Genomic DNA, 23869 nt, shown 5'->3' with positions numbered 1-23869 from the left:
GAATTCAGGATATTCAACTGGAATCTTATAGAGACATTCAGTTAATTGAAGTTCTTTCAAAATTTTGAATAGTTTTTCAATATAATTAGGAACAAAGCTTGTGGATTGAATGTACTCTTGAAGCGAATCATATATTATACTACAATGAGCAAATGTTTGTAATATAACATTATAATGGCTTGTATCCGAATAGTTTTTGAGGCCTCGATAAAATGATTGCATTCTCTGAAGAATATCTGGAGGATGACTCTCGGCATTTGACTCTCCAGAAACTGTATTGTCAGAAATATCTGGAGGATGACTCTCGGCATTTGATTCTCCTGAATCTATACTAGGAATAATTCTTCGTATTGTTTCGATACCAGGGAAAGTAGAACTGAGCAAATCATTGGAATCAGTTCTTAGTGGAATTAGGTTGATTGAAGGCTGAAATGTCCAAGTGGTTTTGCTTACATTCTCATATGTGGTTCTTAAATCATTCACAATGTTATTGTTACTAATTTGTGTCAGAATTTCATTTCCTGGAATTTGTTCTTGTAAATTGGCATTTGACATACTCGATGCAATACTTGTCGCTTCCTCTATTATAGGAATAAATGTATTAAATGAATCAGCAGGATGTTGCAATTTAGGTTGTTTTGAATGTATTCCATTCGATGGAAGTGGCGTATTTAACCATAATAAGAATTCTATCAAATTCTCAAATTTTTGAATATAGTTTTTTGCAATATCTGATGATTCAAACATAAAAGGCCAGCCACATTCATTCAAGAGCGCATGAGCAATGCCTTTAGTTTTGTCAGCAGCAATAAAATCTGCATGTTGTGTCATCTTAGATGGATCTAGTTTTCTTCCGCTGGAATCTAAGGTCGGGGAGTCCGCAATTTTCTGGTTTAACTGCAATGAAACTAATAAAATTGTTAAGAGTTGCGCACACGCCGTTTCTGAGTGCTCCATGTGATAGTGGTCGTGCATGAATTCCCTTACCAATGAATTAAAGTGTTCCAAAGGTAAGGTCGTTAGATGTTGAGTATTAATAGTATTATTTGTTGAGATTTCTTTATAAAAAACTACACAAGAGACAAAAAATCGTCTTATAATATCAGGCCTTCCAAAAAGATATCCAGCAAAGATGTGTGAATTGTCATCTTGAGGGTGATAATCAGAAATTTTCTTTGAATAGTGGTTCCGTTTATTAAATAATGCTACTTCATACAATATATAAATTGAAATTTCTAGCATTCTAAGACGTGTTTCAATTGTTATTGACTCATTCCTAATAGCCTCATTAAAAAGAGAAAATGGAGTAACAAAAAGTGCTTCTGCTTTCAAATTATCTAAGCGAAACTTTGACAACATTATAATTGAAAAAATTCGAATCGGGGACTTGTCAACTATTTGAGATCGATCATCAGTATCAGTAATAGCATTACCTAAAAAATCTGAATATTTCTGGAAGTTAGATAACTTGATAGGGCCCCAATATATTGAAACAAAGATTATTTTGGTTGGATCAATCAGGACATTTCTTAATAATTTTAATAAGTGTGGACAATCTGGCAAGAAAGGTATTTTAGAGGCTGAATATACTTCTAGAGCCTTAACGAAATCCTCAATATTATCATTAATTGTTGATAGCATTTGTTTAATTAAAGGTTTTAAGACCACATTGTACCCGTTGTCATTATCGGTGGCAACATATTTTATGATAGCATATTTTGAAATTTCTCTAATAGCTAATACTACTTTGTGAAGGATGGCGTTTACCATACCGTTTTCATGGCTAATAATATGAATAAGTAGCTTCGGAGTGTTACTATTCAGAGGCATTAGATAAAATAAAAATAGACCACCGTTTTGATCTTTTTCATTGAGTTTCGCCCACATACGAGAAGCCAGAGCATCTATGGCAAGACAGTATTCGGGTCTTCTTCCTTCCCATGCATTAGCAACCAAGGAAAAAATTGCTGGTATACCTCTGATATCTTTTAAATAAAATTTCATCTTACGAGTGATCGGATTCATAAAAGTTTTAATTGTATTTTCTGACGGAAGAACATTTATATTGTTTCTATTGTCTCTATATCCTTTTGGTGATTTCATATATAATTTCATAGCAGCTAACTTCGATAGTACATCCCATGATCTTCCTTTGGGATGTTTAAGGGAATTTTCCGAACTTTTTCTCATCATAATTCTTTGAGGATCATTTACTTTCATTGCATCTGAAAGTTGCTCAATTGCTTCAGCTAATTGATTTTTTGTTGAAGATTGTTGTTCCAACTTTGTGTTGTCTGAATTAGAGACCTTCAGATTCTGTAAAGACTTATTTTTTTTACTTTCTCTCATCTTTTGCATATGAGCGTTAATTAATTGTTTCTTTTTGACGCGTTCTTTATTAGCAATTACTCCTTTTTCAGAGCGCATCTTTGCCTTAAATGAATAATCATCAAGATTTTCTACAAATAAACCATGTAATTTAATTTCTGACAACTTTTGATTGGATAGATTTGGACACATCACAATCATTGAATTCCACTTAAAACTCGCTAAGAAATCATTTTGTTCACCAAATTTTATTTGAATTGAAGAACTATCTTTTAAAATACGAATATAATTCATACATTCATCAACAGATGTTTGATAACTAAATCGATCACAGTAACAATTTGTCATTCCCAAAATGGATTGAATATCATCTAAAGTATTTTGTATTGTAATTCTATATATATCCAATGTTCGCAATTTGACATTTCTGAGCTTCAAAAAGTCAATATTAATACCTTCTGAATCAAGAATAATAATTGTATCTCTCATTTGAATTTTTTCATATGACAACTCTGAAATTATGCATAAACAATCATCATATGCCATATATTTCTTGCTGATATATTTAATCATAATTGTGTCTGTACAAAATATAAGGAATTGCCTTTTTGTATTATAAAAGTAATTCACTAAGCCATCAAGAGAATCTTTGAAAGGATTTGCATCTCCGAGCATTCGTAATTTGTTAAATTGTCTTCTAAGCAAACTTGTTTGAATTGGAGATCCTCGAAAGAACTGCTCAATTATCATATTCAATGAATCTGATTGTTCAGGAGTCATTGGGACTCTCAATGTATAACTGGTTATAAAATCATATCCATTATAAAAAACAATTGAGGAAGAGAAGATTATTGCAAAATAGAATTCAAGATTATCAACTCCCAGTTTTCTGGCTTCATTTATTTTCTCCATATTAATCAAATTCGCTAAACTACTTATTGAATGCTCTATTCTATAATCAATTACTGGATCATACAAGATTTTGATATAATCTGTGTATGTTATTGTTGTAGGATCGATACGGTCGTAAATTATGACTTTTGTAGTATCAGAAATTTTCATTTTTCCTTTTTGATGCTGTAGAATTTTAAATTTTTGTTTTGCTCCAAACCAAAGACTAGTTTTTTCACAAGCTTTGGCATCCGAAACATATAAAACTGATTCGTTATTGAACGATTGCAATAAATTTTTAATCTGTATGGAATTTGAATCTGAACCTGCAAAAAATATGGCCCCGCTCCTGTTTTCATCGACACATCGTTGAACAAAAGATGTGATATATATGTTCATCCATGAGAAGAAATCTAAAGAGGACAAGAATTTTCCTCTAATAATAGTTGGGCCATAACCGTTTTTTTTCCTAATTAATCTTCCTTTTTTTCTTCAATTAGATTATCGAATCTGGAAAAAATGCTTTCTATAAATTTATAGTCGGCTTCATCTAGTTCATCGTAATCATACTCTAGATATGATTCTTGATTTTCCTGATATATTTGATATATTTCAGGTGATAAAAAGTATGATTTAACATCTTTTAAAAATTCAAAATTACTTGTTTCTAAATATAAAACAATTTTGGTGAATAAAACTAACGATGTTGCTGAATTAAGTTCAGTCAAAATATCTCGAATGAACAAATCAATTATTTTCAAATGAAAATTGATATTTAACGCATTTAATATACATATATGTCTGTTATCATACACATTAATGAGGAGATTACTGAAAGTGTTTTTCCATGTTAAGCTTTGTTGCTCATACTTTTCAAGCCATAAGCCTAAAAAATTATATGTGTATAGGTTTTCAACTATCATTGAGTTTGCTAAATACAAATCCTGCGTATTCTCCAATATTTCATTAATGAGATGCAAATAGTCGTCACTTCTTTCATCTATAGTAATATATCCATGAATTTCTTTCCAATCTATTTGATTTAGTAAAGGAATGATATTGTCACCTTTAAATTTTGCAAAATGATTTATTAAAATGTTGTATATTGAAAAAAACAAACTATCGTCACTAGCGGTAATATTTTGGAAAATAAACAATAATAAATTTTCATGTCCTATTTTCAATGAAAAAAAGAAGAATATTCCCAGTTGCTAATTACAGAGAGTTCGAATATTGATGACCAAATGGTTATTATTGCAGTATAACATGTACAATTTTGATTTTGCAATACTGCTGTAATATGATCAAAATATAAGCTTCTTTCCTCTTCAGTTTCATTGGAATAAGTATCTAATTGATTAACAATGTCGCAAAAAATATCCCATATTTGAATGATGTAATAATCTGTCTCTTTCACAAGATATTCGTTTAGAATATCAACGAAGCTTAATTTGAAATCAGAATCAAATATATCATTTAAAAACGGACCCAAGTTGTCAGAGTTTTCAGATATTAATTGCTTTGAAACGTGTAATAATATTTGAAGAAATTGTTTAAAAGGAACCCATTCTTGAAAATCATTAGCAAGTATCTTTACGAAATTCAAGTCAAGCAGTTGTTGGGATACAAATCCAGAATCCAAAGAAAGAATTGATATGATTTTTAATAGAAGGTGACATCTTTCCTTAAATTGATCTGCGTTTTGTTGCTGTAATCTTTTATTTTCAAAATTTTCTAATGTAGTCAGGAAATTAGATCCAAAACGAAAATCTTCAAAATACTCTAACGGTATCAATTTATAGCTACCTATCTGATGTTGGTATTTGAGTACAATATATGTTAACTGTACAACACTGATGTCGACTTGAATACGAGGATTAATTAAAAAATCTAAGACTTCTAAAACTTTTTCGTCATGTGTCAGCTCTGAATACTGGTTTAATGGGCCAATTGCTTGTAATTTTTCATCATTTGGTTCCTCAATACTGTTTTTATAATCTTCGTCTGCCATAAAAATCAAAAAGTGTCAAGACCATTTTCAATTCATAAATAAAATTCTAAAATATTTTAATATATCATGGATATCTATAAATGAATCTTTATAATCATATATCTACATGCAAATGGCTATAAATGTTATGCATATATACCCTTAATTTTTGACTTTTGCAACTTTTTCATGACCCCCTTTAGCGCTTGAAAAGCACCCTTAATTTAAGCAAATTGGCAAAATAAAGATATGTTTTGAATGCTGATATGATGGAGAATCATGTTGTACCATTATTGGCCAGTATTATATAATATTAAAGAAATCTCTCAGATTATAATATCATGACAGATAATATAATATAAAAAGAAATCCTGGGATGAATAAGATTTGAGAAATTCCTTTACGTGAGAAATTTGATACTTATGTCTCCAAGAATGAGACAATCTTCTGCAATCAGAATGTGATTGCAAAACTTTGACCGACAAGAATCTGTTATGGACTCTTGTCAGTCAAGTTTCCACATTCAAGTTAAGAATGCGGAACTTTCTATCATATTGGGAGACATGCGTATCAAATTTCTCACGTAAAGGGATTTGTAAAATCCTATTCCTCCCAGGATTACTTTTTATATTCCTTACCCTGATTTTTTTTTAATTTAAATATATTATTTATTTTACTTCTTAAACTCAATATCCCTTTGTTATATTTCATTTCCTATATCTTTAATACTCGTATAGTTCAGAAATTCCTTCTGTATATGGATAGTTGTAGTTGCTGAATTGAAATAAGTGAATGCATGTGATTGTGATAATAGAATTCTCGATAAATATTAAAATTATATAAAGATTACTCAAGCAATTCTTTGAAATCTTGTGTTGTCTGGCACTACAATAACCAAAGAATGAGAATATTATGTTGAATGATGAGTACGTGTGCTCGGCATTCGCCGAGCGAATTAATTTAACGTACAATGAAAAGTGACAATTTTCTGCTTTTTTTCTTAGGGTTATGCTTTCTTCTTTTTTGCTCAATATGACAGAAATGAAAGAATTAACTAGTACTCCCTAATTGATCACTACAATCTGCATCTACCTTATTTAAAGAATTAGTTGCATTGTGAGTTATTCTCCAGAATTATTCAATTTAAGATTAGCCTCATTAATTTTAATCATATTGCACCAGTACTCCTACATTGAGATAAGATCATTATTATACCTACTAAAGCCCCATATTAAAAAATCAAAATTTACTACCTCCAAAATGCAACGAAATGATTCCTCGTAAATATGTAAATTTATGCATCTTATGATGCATATTTGCAAAACTCGTATACATAAAAAGTTATTAAAATCCGAGAAAATTATTGAAATAAAGTCAGAAAAAAAGCAGCTTTATTATATCAGTTGGTAATGAATCACAAATATTTCTGCATAGCATGCACAGTACTTAATATAATTTTCAGATATTTCTTATTACAAGTTATTACATTTTGGCTCGAACATTAAAAACTAAAGCTGATGCGTTGATTACTACATTCATGTGAATTTAGTACCTTTCCATTCATATGTTTACTTGTTGTTGTTGGAATAAAATCATTATTTTTTTACTTTCATAAAATAAGAATTTTGTTGCAAAAACAATATTTCTAGCAATAATTATGACATTACATCAACTCTGGAATGGGTTTTTATCAAATATGATATCAAAATCAAAAATGAGTTGTTTTTTATGAGTAAAAACGAGGTTAATTGATTATTTGACTAATTATAAGATACTTTGATTTTCCAAATTTTTTTCAAAATTGATTTTTTCATGTGAAAATTTAAATTGTTTATTTTCATTTTTGAATTTTTGAATTTTTTTTGGAATTTTGAGTTGATCAATTCAGAAGATTTGATAATGCTTTCACTTTATACATACCACAAAGTGATGAATAAAAGGTGAACATTAAAAAATTATTTTAATTCACAAATATCATCCTCATTTACTTTAATTCTAAAAGAAACTGTACTGAATTATGATAATAAATGATTTACATTAGTAAAATACTTGAATGAAAATAGTACAAGATAAGTTTTTATTCATATTTAGATTAGATTTAAACGAAAAACTACTCCATATTAAAATTTAAGTCAATAGATCGTATTTTATTCTTATTTGGTAGCATTTTATAGACATTCTAATCTTGAATTTAATATGTTCATTGATATTATTATCAAATTTCACTGAAAAAATCTGTTAATATGGAATAAACCATGATCATATAAGCAATCAATGTTATATATACATATATAAAAGTTTAATATTAACTCAATTAACCAAAATGATAGATTTTCATAAAGGTTCAAACTAGGTTCGTCCAAAAATTTTGATTTTTATATAGAAGATACAGTTTAATATACTTAATTAAAATTTCAAACAAATTTGATCATACCATTTATTAAGCAGGATAGTATATTAATTACTATTAGTATAAAAATATAAAAATCATTATATTTAATTATTGCATTATTTAGTCAAAGAGTTATAAGCCTCAGGTGATCGTTGTCACCTTCAACATACGTATACTTTATTGATTCATAGATATTTAATCTATGTTTTACATGTTGTTGTCGACATTCGTTTTGTTCCTCTTCTTCCTAAGTTAGAATTAGAGAATACATCATCCACATCATTTAATTTGGTACTCAGCGATAGATTGGTTCATTTTGGAGGAGTCCCATAAGACAGTTTTCGAGCACCAAATATCAAATTTTAATGTATACAAATCTTTAGTGATTTATCTCTTTTATGATGAGTAAAAGGTTTCTGTTCATCAACTTTTGATTTCCGACATATATGATTTCTAATTGCAATTATTTACTTTCTTTTTATAATCTAACTCTGTGACTCATACCATAAATTAATTATTGGAAAGTGTCAATATGTTTGGCACAACGCATGGCGGAAGATACCAAACCATACAGGGAATATGATACGTTTAAGATCCCCGAACTTTTTTTCCAAAAATTTTCTATCGTTGCCCTGCCTCAAAAAAAATTTCAAGTTTTCAAATATTGAGAAGAACATAAGATTTTAATAAAAATTGAAGTTATTATGTTTTGTAAGCAATGCGTTATTAATAAGCTCAGAAATAATCCAATTCCGACTATTTTTCATAAAAGTTCCTCTCACAAAAACTCGCTCATAATAAAATGCTTTGGATTCTTGGACTTCTTTGTGTAATACAAAAACATGTATGTATGCATGATTATTACGAAAGACAAGATCTAAGATCTCAACAGCCAGAAAATTTGCGCAGAAAAACCCTCGGAGAAACTGAAATTACAAGAACTGGCTTAAATCAAATGCTAAGAATTCATTTTAACACAGACCAATTCGAACGAGATCAAAAGGAAAACCTTGATAAGATGTTCGATGATATCAAAAGCTTTTTGAGCTTTTTGAATATTGATACTTCAGAAGTTCAGAATTCTACTTCATTAGCCAGCCTTAAGTCGCATTCTGTCTGCGGTGGTAAATGTAATAGTGTTCCAAGTAATTTACCAGAAGATGTTGATTTGTACATTCTCGTGAAGCCAGCAGCACTAAACGGTTCTACCCTAGCGCAAGCAGCAGCTATTGATGATTGTCGTACTCAAAGTAAAAGACCTTACGCTGGCTACATCAAAATTAATAGTAACAGAAACATCACAGTCCAGTATCTCAATAGTTCGCACAGAGATTTAATTACGACAATTCTTCATGAATTACAGCATGTCCTTTCATTCTCATCATCCAATTTCGAAAAATGGATCGGATATGACCAAGATAAGGTCAGAAAATCTATTGTAAATGAAAAATATAATATCACTCAGACATTTCTCATTACGCCACGTCTTAAGGAATGGGTTCATTCCCGTTTCTTCGTTCACAGTTCTAAATACGACGATTTTGGACTTGAATTAGAAGATGACGGTGGTGAAGGTACAGTGAATTCCCATCCAAATGCCAGGCTTTACTTCACAGATCTAATGCAAGGCGTTACATACGGTCCAGCCTACATTTCCCCGATATTCTTCTTATCTCTCTTAGATTCCGGTTGGTACACAATTCCCGATGAAAATCTAATGAATTCCCGCATGGAACTTCTTCCATATCTCGATTTAACCCTTGTTCAAACTACAGAAATACAAAATGAGAAATTACTTGACAACCCAGCATATATAGCGTATCCACCATCATACCTATGCAAGAACGGCGCCACCACATGCTTCCCAGGCAATTTATACAAGGCAGTCTGCGATCTTATTTCAGTCGAAGATTTTTACAAGGTAAATGCAGATGATCGACCAATTGTTCAGGAAAGGAACCATTTCTGGTACTACCCATCTGAAACTTCGCTCGTTATTAACGAAAGTACTTTAGATTTGGCTCCAACTTACTCTCCTTACAGGCCTTGCAACGAGGAACCAGCAGATGGCAAGGACATTGGCGAGGAGTACAGTGATAGTTCTATATGCGTAATGTCCTTATCTGCTTCAATTACGGAATCTATTTCTTATTCTCCAAAATGCATGAAAGCGGAGTGCCTCAGCGATAACAAACTGGCTATTATATACAAAGATAAACGTTATACATGCCAAAATGATGGAGATAAACTTTCAATTCCAGGATATCCAGGTTACATCATTTGTCCGCCAGCAAGATCAGTGTGCACCATCAAGACAAATAAAAGAGAACCAACGATACTTGTAAATGAAATCATTCCAGACAGAGGAACCTATCAAGGAAAGAATATCATTCAATTCAACGGCCAAGGCTACAAACAGTACTCAAATCTGACTATAGCAGTTGGCGGTGTCGACTGCAAACCAGTTCACATGAATGACAAGATGATTCTTTGCAAATTAGGTGAAGGAAAAGACAGTTTGAAGGGACAGACTGTTGATATCGTTTTGAAAAATAATGATATCACGACAACCCTCGAAAAATCCTACATTTTCTTGAACACAAAATATGATGGAAAATAAATACCATCATAATGTTATTTTCAGAAAAGATTAAAAGGCTTTTATCCATTATCATTTATATATCTTTGGTTTATTTCATCTAAAATTATTTCATATTTAAATTTAAGTTAAAATTTTTCATTTTATTACTATACATACAATTTTTTGCCTTCAGGATTGTTGAATTCTTCATATGTTGCCTTTAGTTTTAATGATTATTATTCATCTAAAAATTAATCTTGAATTATCATTTATAAATCAACATTTTTTATTTACATTAGATCATTATAATATAAATTGAGTGAAAACAATAGAAGTTATTAAGTAATTAAAAAGAAATTCATATTTTTCACGTTAAAGATACAAACAAAACTTTATTCACATGATAAAATAAGATTCATAAATATTAATGTATTCTCTTTGAGTTATTCAAAGCGTTTGAAGCGAAATTCGCCAAAGGAGGAGCAGCTTTTGCCAAAATACTGAATAATGGGAGAACTGCAGTGGAAAGAACAGTTTGTTGGTCAGTAACTGTGTCAAATGTTTCGCAGTACTCTCTGTAGACGTTTTCGAAATTAGATTTGTTGAATTGCGGTCTTGCACAGCAAAAACAGACAGATGTAACGCCTATTATAGTAAATAGCATGAATCTATGTGACTCTGACTCTGTCGGATCGAATTCTCCCGATGTCAAAATTTGCAAAGATTTTTGTCTCAAATCTTGGAAATTTTTCATCGAAATCGAAGTCACGAATTTAATGACATTCTTCATGAAGCTGCTCTGTGCGGACTTCTCGACAAGCCCAGTCACCTGCCATTTAGTAAGCAATCTCAACATGTCTATTTTCTGCAATTTATGGAATAAAAGTGAGTAAAAAAGTGCCAAAACCATATGTTTTGATGTCAAAGAATCATATTTTGAGAGTTTGAGCATCACAGAACAGCCTTGTACGATATCCATTACGTAGCAACAGTGTTTCCCTGATAAAGACATCACGTCATTTAAGAATCCTTGCATTTGGATTGCGTCAATCGATAAATTTCCGATCAATCCGAAAGATTCGATCAAAGAAAATATTGTACGAGTGATTTCTGCTTCTGTAAGGAATGAAGCATTGAAATCTAGACTGAACAGATGCTGTTTGTCCTGGCTCGCAATTACTGAAATACTTTGTGTTTCGACATCATCTGAAATGACAACTATCGGAGTGGTCAAAGACTTGATATGTCTGAAGGTAATCACTTCTATACAGTCAACAAGTCCCATTAATATCTTGTTTTCTTGGCCAAGGTACTCAATTTCCAAAACTCCGATGCACATATTGTTGTTTTTATCGATAATAGGGCGAACGATGATTCGGACTTCATCAGGACTTGTTGCTGATTTGGGCTGACTTGTTTTCAAACCAAATAATGCTTTAATTGAGTAGTTTGAAGTGATTATATTGGATCCCAAGACAATAAAGCCATTTTCTATGAGTTTTGAGTGGTCATATATTATCTCTTTCTTTTCTTTTAAGCATGTCTCTGCTAGTTTTCCTTCTCCGATCTGACTTTTCATTCCAAAAGAATATAATTTGTTTAAACTGCCAATATCATCAGAAGCAGCTGTGGTATACAATGCTACTCTTCTTATTGGAGCACATTGAATAGCTGATAAAACAAATTCTTTGAGATTTTGTTCATTTGGCTGAGATATCGTTTTTTCTATTATTTCAATGAATTTAAAATGCCCTGTTTTATAGGACATGTTCTCGAGAGCTATTCCACAGAATATAGCATAAGCAGATAATAGTTTTTTGTCATCATCGTCAAATTGTTCTGCAGGATTGCCAATTCCCATTATAACACCAATAGCTTTACCTCTTGTATCGCAGACTGTTATTCCGATGGTGCATTTGTTCTCATAACCTGGATATGAATCAATTTTCGGTAAATATTTTGTATTCTCTGATGGATTTTTGTAATAAACCGCTTCTCTTCTTGCAAAGATGTATGAAACAAGGCCTAGATCTGTATCTGTAGCAATTGGCCTTTCATTGTTAAATTTTGAATAAAATTTATTATTTTTCTCGTCAAAATAAAAGAAAATTGCAGAATCAGCTTCAATCAGTAGTTTTATGGCTTCTTCTATCTTCCTGCCTATATTTATTACTGATTTCTTAAACTTTGAAATCAACGTAATTAAATTGTATAAATCTGCCTTTCTCGAATCAATATTTGATGTTTTCTTGGTCTCATTAAAGCCTTTAATTGCTTTAACAACAATAGGTAGTATCGCTTGAAGAGTTTCTTCATCTGTTGTTGTGAACTCGCGATTTAGCTTTTCTCTTAACACAATAACCCATATTTTGTGAGAGGACACTTCTTCTTGGACACATAGAAACGATCCTTTCATTTCTGAATCAATATTCTTATTATAAGCGGAATGAGAGGTAATATCATCAGTGTTAATGTTCTCGTTCGAATGTGCACTGTAAGAAACGATTCCATGAAATGGTTCTTCAATTGGTCGCATTGTAATTGTTTCATGTTCCATTATTCTTACGGCTTTCCTTAGCATGTCGAATTGGTAAACATCTGCGTACTTACAGTTGAATTGCTCTTGAAGAATGACTGTTGGATCTGTTTTATTATTGATTGTAAACAATGAAACAATTTTATCGAAAACTGTGAGATTTTTGAAGATAGAATGCGAGTATATCTTTAGTTTAGACATGCAAAATTCTAATGTTTCGTTTTCTATGAATTCGTATCCGGCAGATTTTGGATCTCGTGCAATTTGAATGACACCTTCAATTTCATCATCGTACGTAATAGGGAAGAATACTTGTGGAGATCCTGGTTCAGATATCCTTGGATCATTTTGGTATCCCATAGGAATTGAATTGGAATTTCGAATTTTAATGACTGATTTTGTTTGCGTAACAAATCCTGGTAAACTTGTGGTTACATCTAGTGAGAGATCAAGTGTAGGTGAATATAGTGTTTTTTGACTTTCATTGAAATACCAATAAATGCATTTGCTTGCGTGAAACATTTGAGGTAGATATTTCTCAATGCAAACATGAAATGGTAAATTGTTCATCTCCAGCATCATTTTATCAAACAGACTTGAACAATTATAAAATCTTTCCTCTGAAGAGTTGTTATCTGGTGGTTTTAATATTGGCTGTGTAGCAGAAGCAGATAGGTGTGCTTTTGTCTTCTGAAATTTATAATGAAATGCTGTGACACCAGGAGAAATTACCGTGGCGCACATTTCAATGATTTTTTTATGCAATTTTGCACGTTTTTTTATATTGGTATCACAGATCTCAATATCCCTTTATCAGATTTTCTCAAAAATTTTACCAATACATTGAACACATCTCAATAGAGTTTCCCCAGAAATCTTTGCAAAACTTTGCATAGAATAACGTAAACTATTCAAACTTTCAATAGCCTTTGAACATAATGGCATAAGCAACGAAGACTCTTTGCATCCAATAATAATACTTCGACCACCGTATCCTTTCATGCTTCATTGGTAGGGACGATGTTCCATATTGTTGCCGCTATCTTCTTTTAACGGGCTTTTGAAATTTAAATCATAATCTCAAATCCCTTCAGCAAATTCTCTACAAACCAATATTTACCATATTTAGGGGATTTGATTAAAGATATCAATAGTATATGAGAATTTATGGTACTTCTATAATAATTTATTTAATATTCCAAATATTGTATCATAACTATTAACATGGCTTCGATTTTGAAGTTCGGAGCTTTGTACAAGATAAAAATAAAATTAAAAAAAAATTGTTTAATCTTCTAAAAACTCTGTCAGATCTATTATTATTACTTCAGCTTTGTTATCTGATTAATAATACTAGGCAAAATTAAAAAAAATCACTCACAATAAGTGGTATTTTCAATATAATCATACTTGTGAGTAACACATAGTGTGTTCTTTTGTATATATATTCAATTACAGCATGCTTCTTCCAATAATTAAGTGTAAAATTAGCTAATTGGAAAATTTGCTTGGATTTATCCCAACAGCCTGCATGCAATATATTTGGTTGCTAATTCCTTCTGTAGTTTATTATTCTAGTGGAGTATACAACTGTTTCTAATTGAAATTAATTAATAATTTCATTAATTATAGGTTTTCTAGAAAGCAGAAACCCATTTATAACAATAGTACATCTAATTATTCATAGGATTATTACTGATGTTCATAGAATCATTGTTTGTATTCATAGAATCATTGCTTATATTCATAGAATCATTGCTTGTATTCATAGAATCATTGCTTATATTCATAGAATCATTGTTTGTATTCATAGAATCATTGTTTGTATTCATAGAATCATTGTTTGTATTCATAGAATCATTGTTTGTATTCATAGAATCATTGTTTGTATTCATAGAGTCTTTGTTTGAATTCATAGAGTCTTTGTTTGTATTCATAGAATCATTGCTTGCATTCATAGAATCATTGCTTGCATTCATAGAATCATTGCTTGCATTCATAGAATCATTGCTTGTATTCATAGAATCATTGCTTGTATTCATAGAATCATTGCTTGTATTCATAGAATCATTGCTTATATTCATAGAATCATTGTTTGTATTCATAGAATCATTGTTTGTATTCATAGAATCATTGTTTGTATTCATAGAGTCATTGCTTGTATTCATAGAGTCATTGCTTATATTCATAGAATCATTGTTTGTATTCATAGGGCCTTTGTTTGTATTCATAGAACTATAATCTATATTGAATTTCTCCCATTCGGGTGTTTCTTCTGTCAAATCTAAGACAGAAAGATTTCCATCTGGGGAGAGAGAGAAAACGTGCATTCCGTCACAGCATGAACCAGTTGTATAGACAGGATCTGTTGTGACGTTCATTGTAGGTATTTTATCGAATGTTGCGTATACAACTGGATGTTCTTTGACTTTTGGCTCTTTTACGCGACCAACGAATGATTCCTCATTAGGAAGGCGGCTTTTACCCCTAGGATCGCTCGATATACAAAAAACTTTTTTAGGATCCTGAGCGGAAAAATATTTATAAAAGTCATGATTTGCAAGTGAACCGTGATGTGGTTCAAATATTAGTACCGTTTCCTTAAGGCCTAGCATATGATGAATAGCTTCTTCAAGATCTACATCACATTTGTTCTTTTCCATGAATTCCTTCAGCTTTTGAAATACAATTTTAGTGGCATTTTTCATAGATTCTCTACACCTTTTAATTGTCGCTTGAATATCAACCAAAAATGTTTTAATTTCCGGATGTGATGCTATATTAGGAATATCAGGTATGTCGATCTTCAAATTCTGTAAATTTTTCTCATTTGCATCACCAGTAAACATTACTCCTCTACCATTGATATGAATTGTTGAAATAAATGATATTTGATTGATTTCATATATATTTGGATTTTCTTGTCCCCAGATCTTTATTTCCAGTCCATCGAGACATCTGTAAGTTCTAGAGTTATAACTATATCCTAAGAACTTTATTTTATCTTCCCCAATTGATTCAATTAATTCTTCATAATCTTTCTTGTAACCTCCAAAGACATATTTTGTACTCTGGAATGATTCTTTGAAATTATGTAGCAAAACTGGAAGAAAAGAGAAGTGATCTTCATGGGGATGTGTGATTAAGACCAGATCTACTTTTGTGCCTTGCAAAACAAGATTGAGTTCTTCTATTAATTTGGGGTAATTTTTATTTATTTCTTTGTATTTCTTGATTAATTTGCCATTGTGTATACCAGCATCGATGATAACTGCTTTATTATGTCTTCTTGCAGCAATAAAATTGGCTTGGCTTACATTAAACGCAAATATGTACAAATTATGTGAAGAAAAGTCGATAAGTTTGTTTTTGAATGCCATGTAGTTATGAGATTTGTACATTTTCTTGATTGTTTCTTGCGTTTTATCTGAAAGAACAATCAAAACGTTTTTATCTGCCACCTTATTGGCAATCTGGAAGGATTTAGGAGTAAGTGGAGATCCATCATTTAGGAGTTTCTCTATAAGCGATCCATTGCGTTCTGAAATAGCCTTATCAATTGCAGAGATTTCATTTGGAGTATATTCCTCTCCATTTTCCTCTAAAACCTCGACATTTATGTTCAAAGGCTCAGATAATGCATTTTCTACCTGAAGCATCGATTCATCATTGTTTGCAACGACAATATCAGCCATTTGACTTTAAAAATTTTGAATTTGACATGAAAATTTTTCTGGCAAAATTTCCTCTCAAAATGGAATTTCTAATTTTGGTTCCTTTGTTAAAAACTTCAAATTGTTGCATGCTAAGATCAGTCATAATGTAAACCTCTCAATTTTATTGTCGTGGGAAGTATCTCAATTCCTTCAAAAAAATTGAAAAACTATTTAATTTTAAAAATATAATACTTTTAATTAGTTAATTAATTGGAGATATTTTTAAAAAATCACTTTTGATAATACTTTTGAGAACTTTAATTAAAAAAATATATTCAAAAATATCCAGGATATCAAGAGGGAATTGTTCCTTATGAGGTATATAGTTATGATGTATACCTCATAAGGAACAATTCCCTCCTTAAAATGAAAAACTTGTTCGAAATTGTTATCATTTCGAACAAGTTTTCTCGTTTTTAATAGGAAACTAAAGGCTATGAGGCACTGATTATATATTAGTGCCTCATAGCCTTTAGTTCCTAATAGATAGCTGGGGAACTTTCTCCAAATGATAAGTTATTCAGAAAGTTTCCCAGCTATCAAGAGGGAATTGTTCCTTATGAGGTATATAGTTATGATGTATACCTCATAAGGAACAATTCCCTCCTTAAAATCGTAGACATTTTTATACTTATTAATCAACCATTCAAAATCATATTGATCTGAAAAGTTATTTTATTAAAAATTTAGAATTTTAATAAATATAGAGTTTGAATTTCATACAATACCTATATATTTTCAATAATGGAATTTGAAAACCATTCTCAAAAGTTCTCAGAAAACCTTTTTTTCATTAATTTTAAGAAATCTGAGTATTAAATTAAGTGATAAATTCGTTTGACACTACTTTAATTTTAAAATTCAAAAAATTATATGTGCTTCTTAAAATGACTCAAAAAATTTTTATTATAAAATAATATATAATATTAAAAATCCCACAACATTTTTTAACTTTACATAATCGTACTTCCTCGATGATTAATTTCCACTCAATTTCTATCGTTGACCGAACTTAGCATGCAACAAAATATATTTTAAAATCCTGTCTTATATTTTGAATGCAAAAGAAATTTCCAGTGAAGTTTGATGAAGTCAAAAAATCCTACATTGAGTACAATAGCAGGGATCACCACAGAAATTACTCATAAAGTAAAAATATAATGATCAATGGATTACCTCATCTATACCAGATTGTGAATTCGGAATCAGAATTTCCACTTTATCTTTAATAAGAATTTTACATGCTAAAAATGCGAAATACATTATTCAGTCAAACTACAATATCCTGTTAGCTAAATAGTGTCTGAATTGTGTTTTTAAGGATATCATTAATCTGGTATTGCTTTGATGCAGTCTTACAACCACTACCTAGTATACAAGAGGTAATATGTTCTTAATTACTCGAATGAGCAAAGTTATTCCGAGATCTTAAATGTGATGAGAAATCTCTTAAGAATTTTGTCTTAAAATACCCCATCTACTGATATATGGTTCTAAGTGACCAAAAAAATAAGTATAATTAATTGAATAAGGTGTATTTCTTGTTAAGTCTCTCTATGATTGATATATTTAGGAAGAATACTTGAGAAAAGTTAATGACTTGTAGTTCATGACTTGTTAACTTTAATTCTTCAAAAGTTTGGAGATTGAATGAATATCTCATAAATTGTCCATAAGTTATATGACAAAACTGAAAACATATGATCCCTATAGCAGCTAAATTCATATTCAATATATTTAATATAAACCAATTTGGTTCAATAAAAATTAATTGCAAAATAACTACAAACAAAACAATTAATTTAATTCGGTGGTCCTGGCAAGATAAAATAGTCTCTTTTGGAGTGTTGTCCCTTCTTTCTGTAAGATTTCTTTGACGAGGAAGGAAATAGAATTTTCTTTCTATTTCTAGCATTAATAAGCCATCTTTTGATTTGGAATTCTGTTAGTCCTGTTTGTATAGCAAGCTGTATAACATCTTCCTTACTTGCATATGGATATGCCTGGTGGGAAATAAGCCAATTAAGTAGAATTGTACGGGCAGCTTTGCCAAATAAAAACTTTTTACGATGATTCTTATTATTAGCCTGGTGATTTTTTTGGGTTCTACTATTGCCTGAATTAGGATTTTCTTCAATCTCAATTTCATCGGCATCATTTTGAATTTCAGCGGTATCATTTTCATTAGTATCGTTTGGTGTATCAGCAGTATCTATATTGTCGGTGCTATTTGGATTTTCAGGAGGTAATGGAGTCAAAATATTAGTTGTACTTTGGCTGTTTTGTTGTTCTGGATCATGTTCATGATTAAATAAAAATGGTCCTTTTAAATTTTCACCGCACCCAACCATCTTTCCAATAGCTGCAGGAGTCGGTGGAGATAAAAGGGCAAACATTACAAAAAAATTTGACAAACTGAAATTTTGAAGAAAACTAAATGAACTGTTTTCTAATAGTGATATGGATATTTAATTGCTGGTGAAATTCAAATTGAATAGTTTTCATTCAAATTTCCTGCATTGAAAAATAAATATGTGTAAATGAAACTCAAAATAAATATAAATGAAGAAGTTTTTGAATTTTTGAAAAGTGACAATCTGATATTCTTTTTTGTTTGCATCATTACTACTTATCTAAACTTGCTTTGCAAGCCGGTATCTTATTAACACATTTCTACATTTTTGTCGAGAAGGAATTGAGCTTACTGATATTTGTTTTCTTCCTACAGCCAGAAATAATTATTAAATCATATTGTTTTCACAATTGCCGTTATCATTGTATATCCTATCTCACGCTTTAGAATTATTCATTCAGAATATATTCAAATTGATAGTATTCACAATTTTGCTATTACAAAATGGTAAAAAGAAGTTTCTCATCATTCAATATCCATTTATCATTTGAACGATGACGAGATTTTCAACGGTTTACTTACTTTACTAAGTTTTCATGATTTTTATCAACAAGAATAAGATATTTAACCTGATTTTAAGCTTGTAGAAATATAAAGTCTTTTCTTTGAAAATGAGTAATGTTATATACTCGCCTTTAGAAAAATTGTAAAACCTTTTTGAAGAAAATAAAGGAATCTCAGTTTAGCTGAAAATCACGTGAGCGTGCATACAAGAATTATCTGTGTTTGAGATCATTTGCTTGGAAGCATTAATAAATGGAGAATAACAATATAAAAAGATATCTATCGACCAAATGAAATTTCCAATGTTATGACAATTCAATAGGTTAAATGTAGGATGTTTTTATCATAAAGATGATCGGATAATATTCAAACATCGATAAGACAATCATAAAATGAAAGAAAAATATGAGAATTGAAAGCTGAAAAATTGGTTGATGTTCGACCTCTCTGAAAAGGCAGTAATAGTCAAGCATAAATAACTCATTGAATTGCTTGTCAATTGAAAAACAACAAAATATAAGTTATGAAAATCATACGCTTTAGCTCATTTATTCGTATTTTTAGTATTGATTTAAAAATTGAGAAGCTGATTTGTTAGTGTAAACCCTATCGTAAAAAATCAAATTCCGGAATATAATATAACGACTTCATACAATAATTATTCATTAATAATCCAATCACACAAATTGAAATATTATCGTTTACACATTCAAAATTTCCACATTGAAAATGCAAAGATATTTGAGATAAAAATGATAAAAATATAGTTAACTCATCACAATTAGCAACTATTCATAATTTTAATCACATTGTGAAATGTTTTTTGATTAGAGGTAGGGCAACGATAGAAAATTTTTGGAAAAAAAGTTCGGAGATCTTAAACGTATCATATTCCCTGCATGGTTTGGTATCTTCCGCCATGCGTTGTGCCAAACATATTGACACTTTCCAATAATTAATTTATGGTATGAGTCACAGAGTTAGATTATAAAAAGAAAGTAAATAATTGCAATTAGAAATCATATATGTCGGAAATCAAAAGTTGATGAACAGAAACCTTTTACTCATCATAAAAGAGATAAATCACTAAAGATTTGTATACATTAAAATTTGATATTTGGTGCTCGAAAACTGTCTGATGGGACTCCTCCAAAATGAGCCAATCTATCGCTAAGGACCAAATTAGATGATGTGGATGGTGTATTCTCTAATTCTAACTTAGGAGAAGAAAACAAAACGAATGTCGACAACAACATGTCAAACATAGATTAAATATCTATGAATCAATAAAGTATACGTGCATTGAAGGTGATAACGATCACTTGAGGCTTATAACTCTTTGACTAAATTATGCAATAATTAAAATAATCATTTTATATTTTTATACTGATAGTAATTAATACTATCCTGCTTAATAAATGTATGATCAAATTTGTTTGAAAATTTAATTATGTATATGAAACTATGTCTTCTATAAAAAATCAAAATTTTCGGACGAACCTAGTTTGAACCTTTATGAAAATCTATCATTTTTGTAATTGAGTTAATATATCTTTTACATATGTATATATAGCATTGATAGCTTATTAATATCAGGTTATATCCATATTAACATATTTTTTCAGTTAAATTTGTTAATAATATCATGTAACAAATTAATTCAAGATTAGAATGTCTACAAAATGCTAAACAAATAAGAACAAAATACGATTTCTCGACTTTTTAATATGGAGTAGTTTTTAAATTAATTAAAAATGAATAAAAACTTATCTTGTACTATTTTCATTCAAAGATTTTAATAATGTAAATCATGCATTTTCATAATTCAGTACAGTTCTTTTTAGAATTAAAGTTGATGAGGATGATATTTGTGATTTAAAATAATTTGTTAATGTTCACCTTTTATTCATCACCTTGTGGTATGCCCTAAAGCAATAGCATTATCAAATTCTGCTGAATTGATCAACTCAAAATTCCAAAAAAAATTCAAAATTTCAAAAATGAAATTAAACAATTGAATTTTCACATGAAAAAATCAATTTCGAAAAAAATTTGGAAAATCAAAGTATTTGATAATTAGTCAAATAATCAATTTACATCGTTTTTACTCATAAAAACAACTAATTTTTGATTTTGGTATCATATTTGATAAATACTCATTCCAGAGTTGACGTAATGTATTAATTATTGTTAGAGATATTGCTTTCGCAGCAAAATTCTTATTTCATGAAAGAAAAAAAAAATGATTTTATTCCAACAAAAACAAGTAAACAGATGAATGGAAACGTACTATATTTTCATAAATGTAGTAATCAGTGTGTCAGCTTTTGTTTATCATGTTCGAGTCAAAATGTATTAACTTGTAATAAGAAATATTCGAAGATTATATGAAGTATTGAGCATTCTTTGTAGAAATATTTGTAATTCATTACTAACATATATAATAAAGTTGTTTTTTTTTCCTTATTGCAATAATTTTGTCTGATTTTAATAACTTTTCATGTATACGAGTTGTGTGAATATGCATCATAATATGCGTAAATATACTTATTTGCGACGAATAATGTGGTTGCATAATGGAGGTGCTAAATTTTGATTTTTAATATGGGGCTTTGGTATGTATAATCATGTTCTTATCTCAACGTAGGAGTATTGGTGCAATATGATTAAAATTTACGAGGTTGATCTTAAATTGAATAATTCTGGAGTATAAATCACAATGCAGCTAATTCTATGTTAAAGATAGATACAGATTGTAGTAATCAATTAGGGAGTACAAATTCATTCTTTCATTTCTGTCGTATTGAGCAGAAAGGAAGAGATCATAACCCTAGGAAAAAAAGCCCAAATTTGTCACTTTTCATAGTACGTTAAACTCAATTCGCTTGGCGAATGCCGAGCACACGTACTCATCATTCAACATAATATTCTCATTCTTTGGTTATTATAGTGCCAGACAACACAAGATTTCAAAGAATTACTTGAGTTTTCAATTAATCTTAATCCGATTTTAGATTTATCGAGAACTCCATCATCACAATCACATACTTCAGTGCGGTAACTACAATTATCCATATACAGAAGGAAGTTCTTTTCGAACAACTCATTTGGAGTCTGTTTTGGAAAGAACTTCTTTCTGTCCGACTTAATTTCATAGTTCCTGATCAACCAAAAGACAGAAACCACACACTATCTACTTAGGAAAGGAGTTCTTTCTAAATCTTCCTTAAATTGAGATTTTACGAGAGATAACCCTTCTATTGCACTTAAAAATGAACATTTTGATATCTTTAGTATCACACATGGTCATATATAGTATTTCATCTACATGAATACATTCATCTTTCGAAGTCTCTCATTAAATGGGAGGCTTCGAAAGATGAATCGTTTTATTCATACAACTTTAAATATCGAACACATTTAGAGAGTGAGTATATCATTTTATTCTTGTTTTGAGTTTATTCTGATTCAAAATTGCAGTGAAAACAGAAGTTCACACATCATATCTGAATGTGAGCTCATCTATACTTATACGATCTCAATACCTCCACTCTAAGCATAAGAGGTGAAGTTATATAAAAATTATCAGATGCGTTGAAGTCTCAAAAGTATTGCCTGAATGCTTGTTTCATATTTGTCCAAGTAGTTTCAATGAATAAATGTATTGTTTTTTATAATTTCGATTTATTTTTTGAAAATATTCAATATAAACCTTTATTGTGTTATTTACATCTCATAAATTCTCTGTCTAAATCATATACAAGCGCGTTTTACCCCTATGAATCAAGAAATTCATTCAATATTCATGGTATATTTATTAAATTTATACGATTTACTAATAATCAATTATATACCCTCATAAATAGCAATATATTTTGGTAATCTATGATAATCATATACAATATTTGAAATCAAATTTTCATTAGTTTAGGTTCCTGTTTATAGTAAACCATTATATTTATTACTAATAATAAAATCTATGTGTCGTATTGAAATTCAATAAAATTACTTATTCGGTCCAAAAAAACAAATTAGATAAAATTTTTCTTTTTTTATGTAATTTTTGTTTTTCATTTTTCTCAAGATCCTAAGTTATGTTCTAACTTTTGACATCATATCCTATCATGCTAGGCTATATATTATAGCATATCCAAAAGGCAAGGAAATCTATCAGAGAAGCCTTTTTGACCTATCGTTGCCCTACCTCTTTTTTTTGAAAATTATTCAACAGATGCAGAGTATTAATAAATCGATTTAAAAAACAGGAAAAAGAATTTTTCACTTTTCTAAAAAATGTTTATAATCATTTAGTATGTATCTCATTAATACTAAATAAAAAAAAAAAAAAAAAAAAAAAAAAAAGGTAGTGGGGCTTCCAGGCACTTCGTGCCTTCTAGCCCTGAGGATGATTGGTATAATGAAGTTTTTTTTTTCTTGGGGTGACCTTCCAGGCACTTCGTGCCTTCTAGCCCACATAAATGAAGTTTTTATTCGGAGGTCTTCCAGGAGCTTTTCACA

The 23869-nt window shown here is 30.1% G+C and overlaps 5 protein-coding genes and 1 pseudogene across 6 annotated transcripts, besides 4 other annotated features; 1 reads left to right on the top strand and 5 right to left on the bottom strand.

The window, feature by feature from the left end:
- Nucleotides 1–91: 91 nt before the first annotated feature.
- Nucleotides 92–3390, bottom strand: TVAGG3_0021260 (annotated as a pseudogene). Its single transcript has one exon. A coding segment is annotated over exon 1 (3299 nt).
- A 1009-nt stretch (nt 3391–4399) lies between these two features.
- Nucleotides 4400–5230, bottom strand: TVAGG3_0021250 (uncharacterized protein; the record flags this gene model as incomplete). The annotated part of the gene is made up of 1 exon (XM_001324949.1): nt 4400–5230. One exon carries the CDS (start codon nt 5228–5230, stop codon nt 4400–4402), a length of 831 nt encoding a protein of 276 aa, XP_001324984.1.
- Nucleotides 5231–6131: 901 nt separating this feature from the next.
- Nucleotides 6132–6168: a mobile genetic element.
- Nucleotides 6169–8380: 2212 nt separating this feature from the next.
- On the top strand, nt 8381–10283 carry TVAGG3_0021230 (GP63-like protein; the record flags this gene model as incomplete). The annotated part of the gene is made up of 1 exon (XM_001324948.2): nt 8452–10221. One exon carries the CDS (start codon nt 8452–8454, stop codon nt 10219–10221), a length of 1770 nt encoding a protein of 589 aa, XP_001324983.1.
- Nucleotides 10284–10584: 301 nt separating this feature from the next.
- TVAGG3_0021220 (cyclic nucleotide phosphodiesterase family) lies at nt 10585–13462 on the bottom strand (the record flags this gene model as incomplete). The annotated part of the gene is made up of 1 exon (XM_001324947.1): nt 10607–13462. The coding sequence occupies one exon, from the start codon at nt 13460–13462 to the stop codon at nt 10607–10609; it is 2856 nt and encodes a 951-aa protein (XP_001324982.1).
- Nucleotides 13463–13967: 505 nt separating this feature from the next.
- Nucleotides 13968–16424, bottom strand: TVAGG3_0021210 (LRRGT00142-related family; the record flags this gene model as incomplete). Its single annotated transcript, XM_001324946.1, has 1 exon — nt 14392–16413. The coding sequence occupies one exon, from the start codon at nt 16411–16413 to the stop codon at nt 14392–14394; it is 2022 nt and encodes a 673-aa protein (XP_001324981.1).
- Nucleotides 16425–17368: 944 nt separating this feature from the next.
- Nucleotides 17369–18830, bottom strand: TVAGG3_0021200 (DNA binding; the record flags this gene model as incomplete). Its single annotated transcript, XM_001324945.1, has 1 exon — nt 18237–18830. The coding sequence occupies one exon, from the start codon at nt 18828–18830 to the stop codon at nt 18237–18239; it is 594 nt and encodes a 197-aa protein (XP_001324980.1).
- A 3386-nt stretch (nt 18831–22216) lies between these two features.
- Nucleotides 22217–22264: a mobile genetic element.
- A 1421-nt stretch (nt 22265–23685) lies between these two features.
- Nucleotides 23686–23782: a terminal%2Cinverted (terminal inverted repeat of Maverick-3 transposon ID:TVAGG3_0021000).
- Nucleotides 23686–23869: part of a mobile genetic element that runs on past the window's edge.

This window comes from Trichomonas vaginalis, chromosome IV (genome assembly GCF_026262505.1).
Source record: "Trichomonas vaginalis G3 chromosome IV, whole genome shotgun sequence".
Taxonomy (NCBI): domain Eukaryota; phylum Parabasalia; order Trichomonadida; family Trichomonadidae; genus Trichomonas; species Trichomonas vaginalis.
Note: the sequence above shows the minus strand (reverse complement) of the source record. Positions and strands in the feature narration are given on the sequence as shown.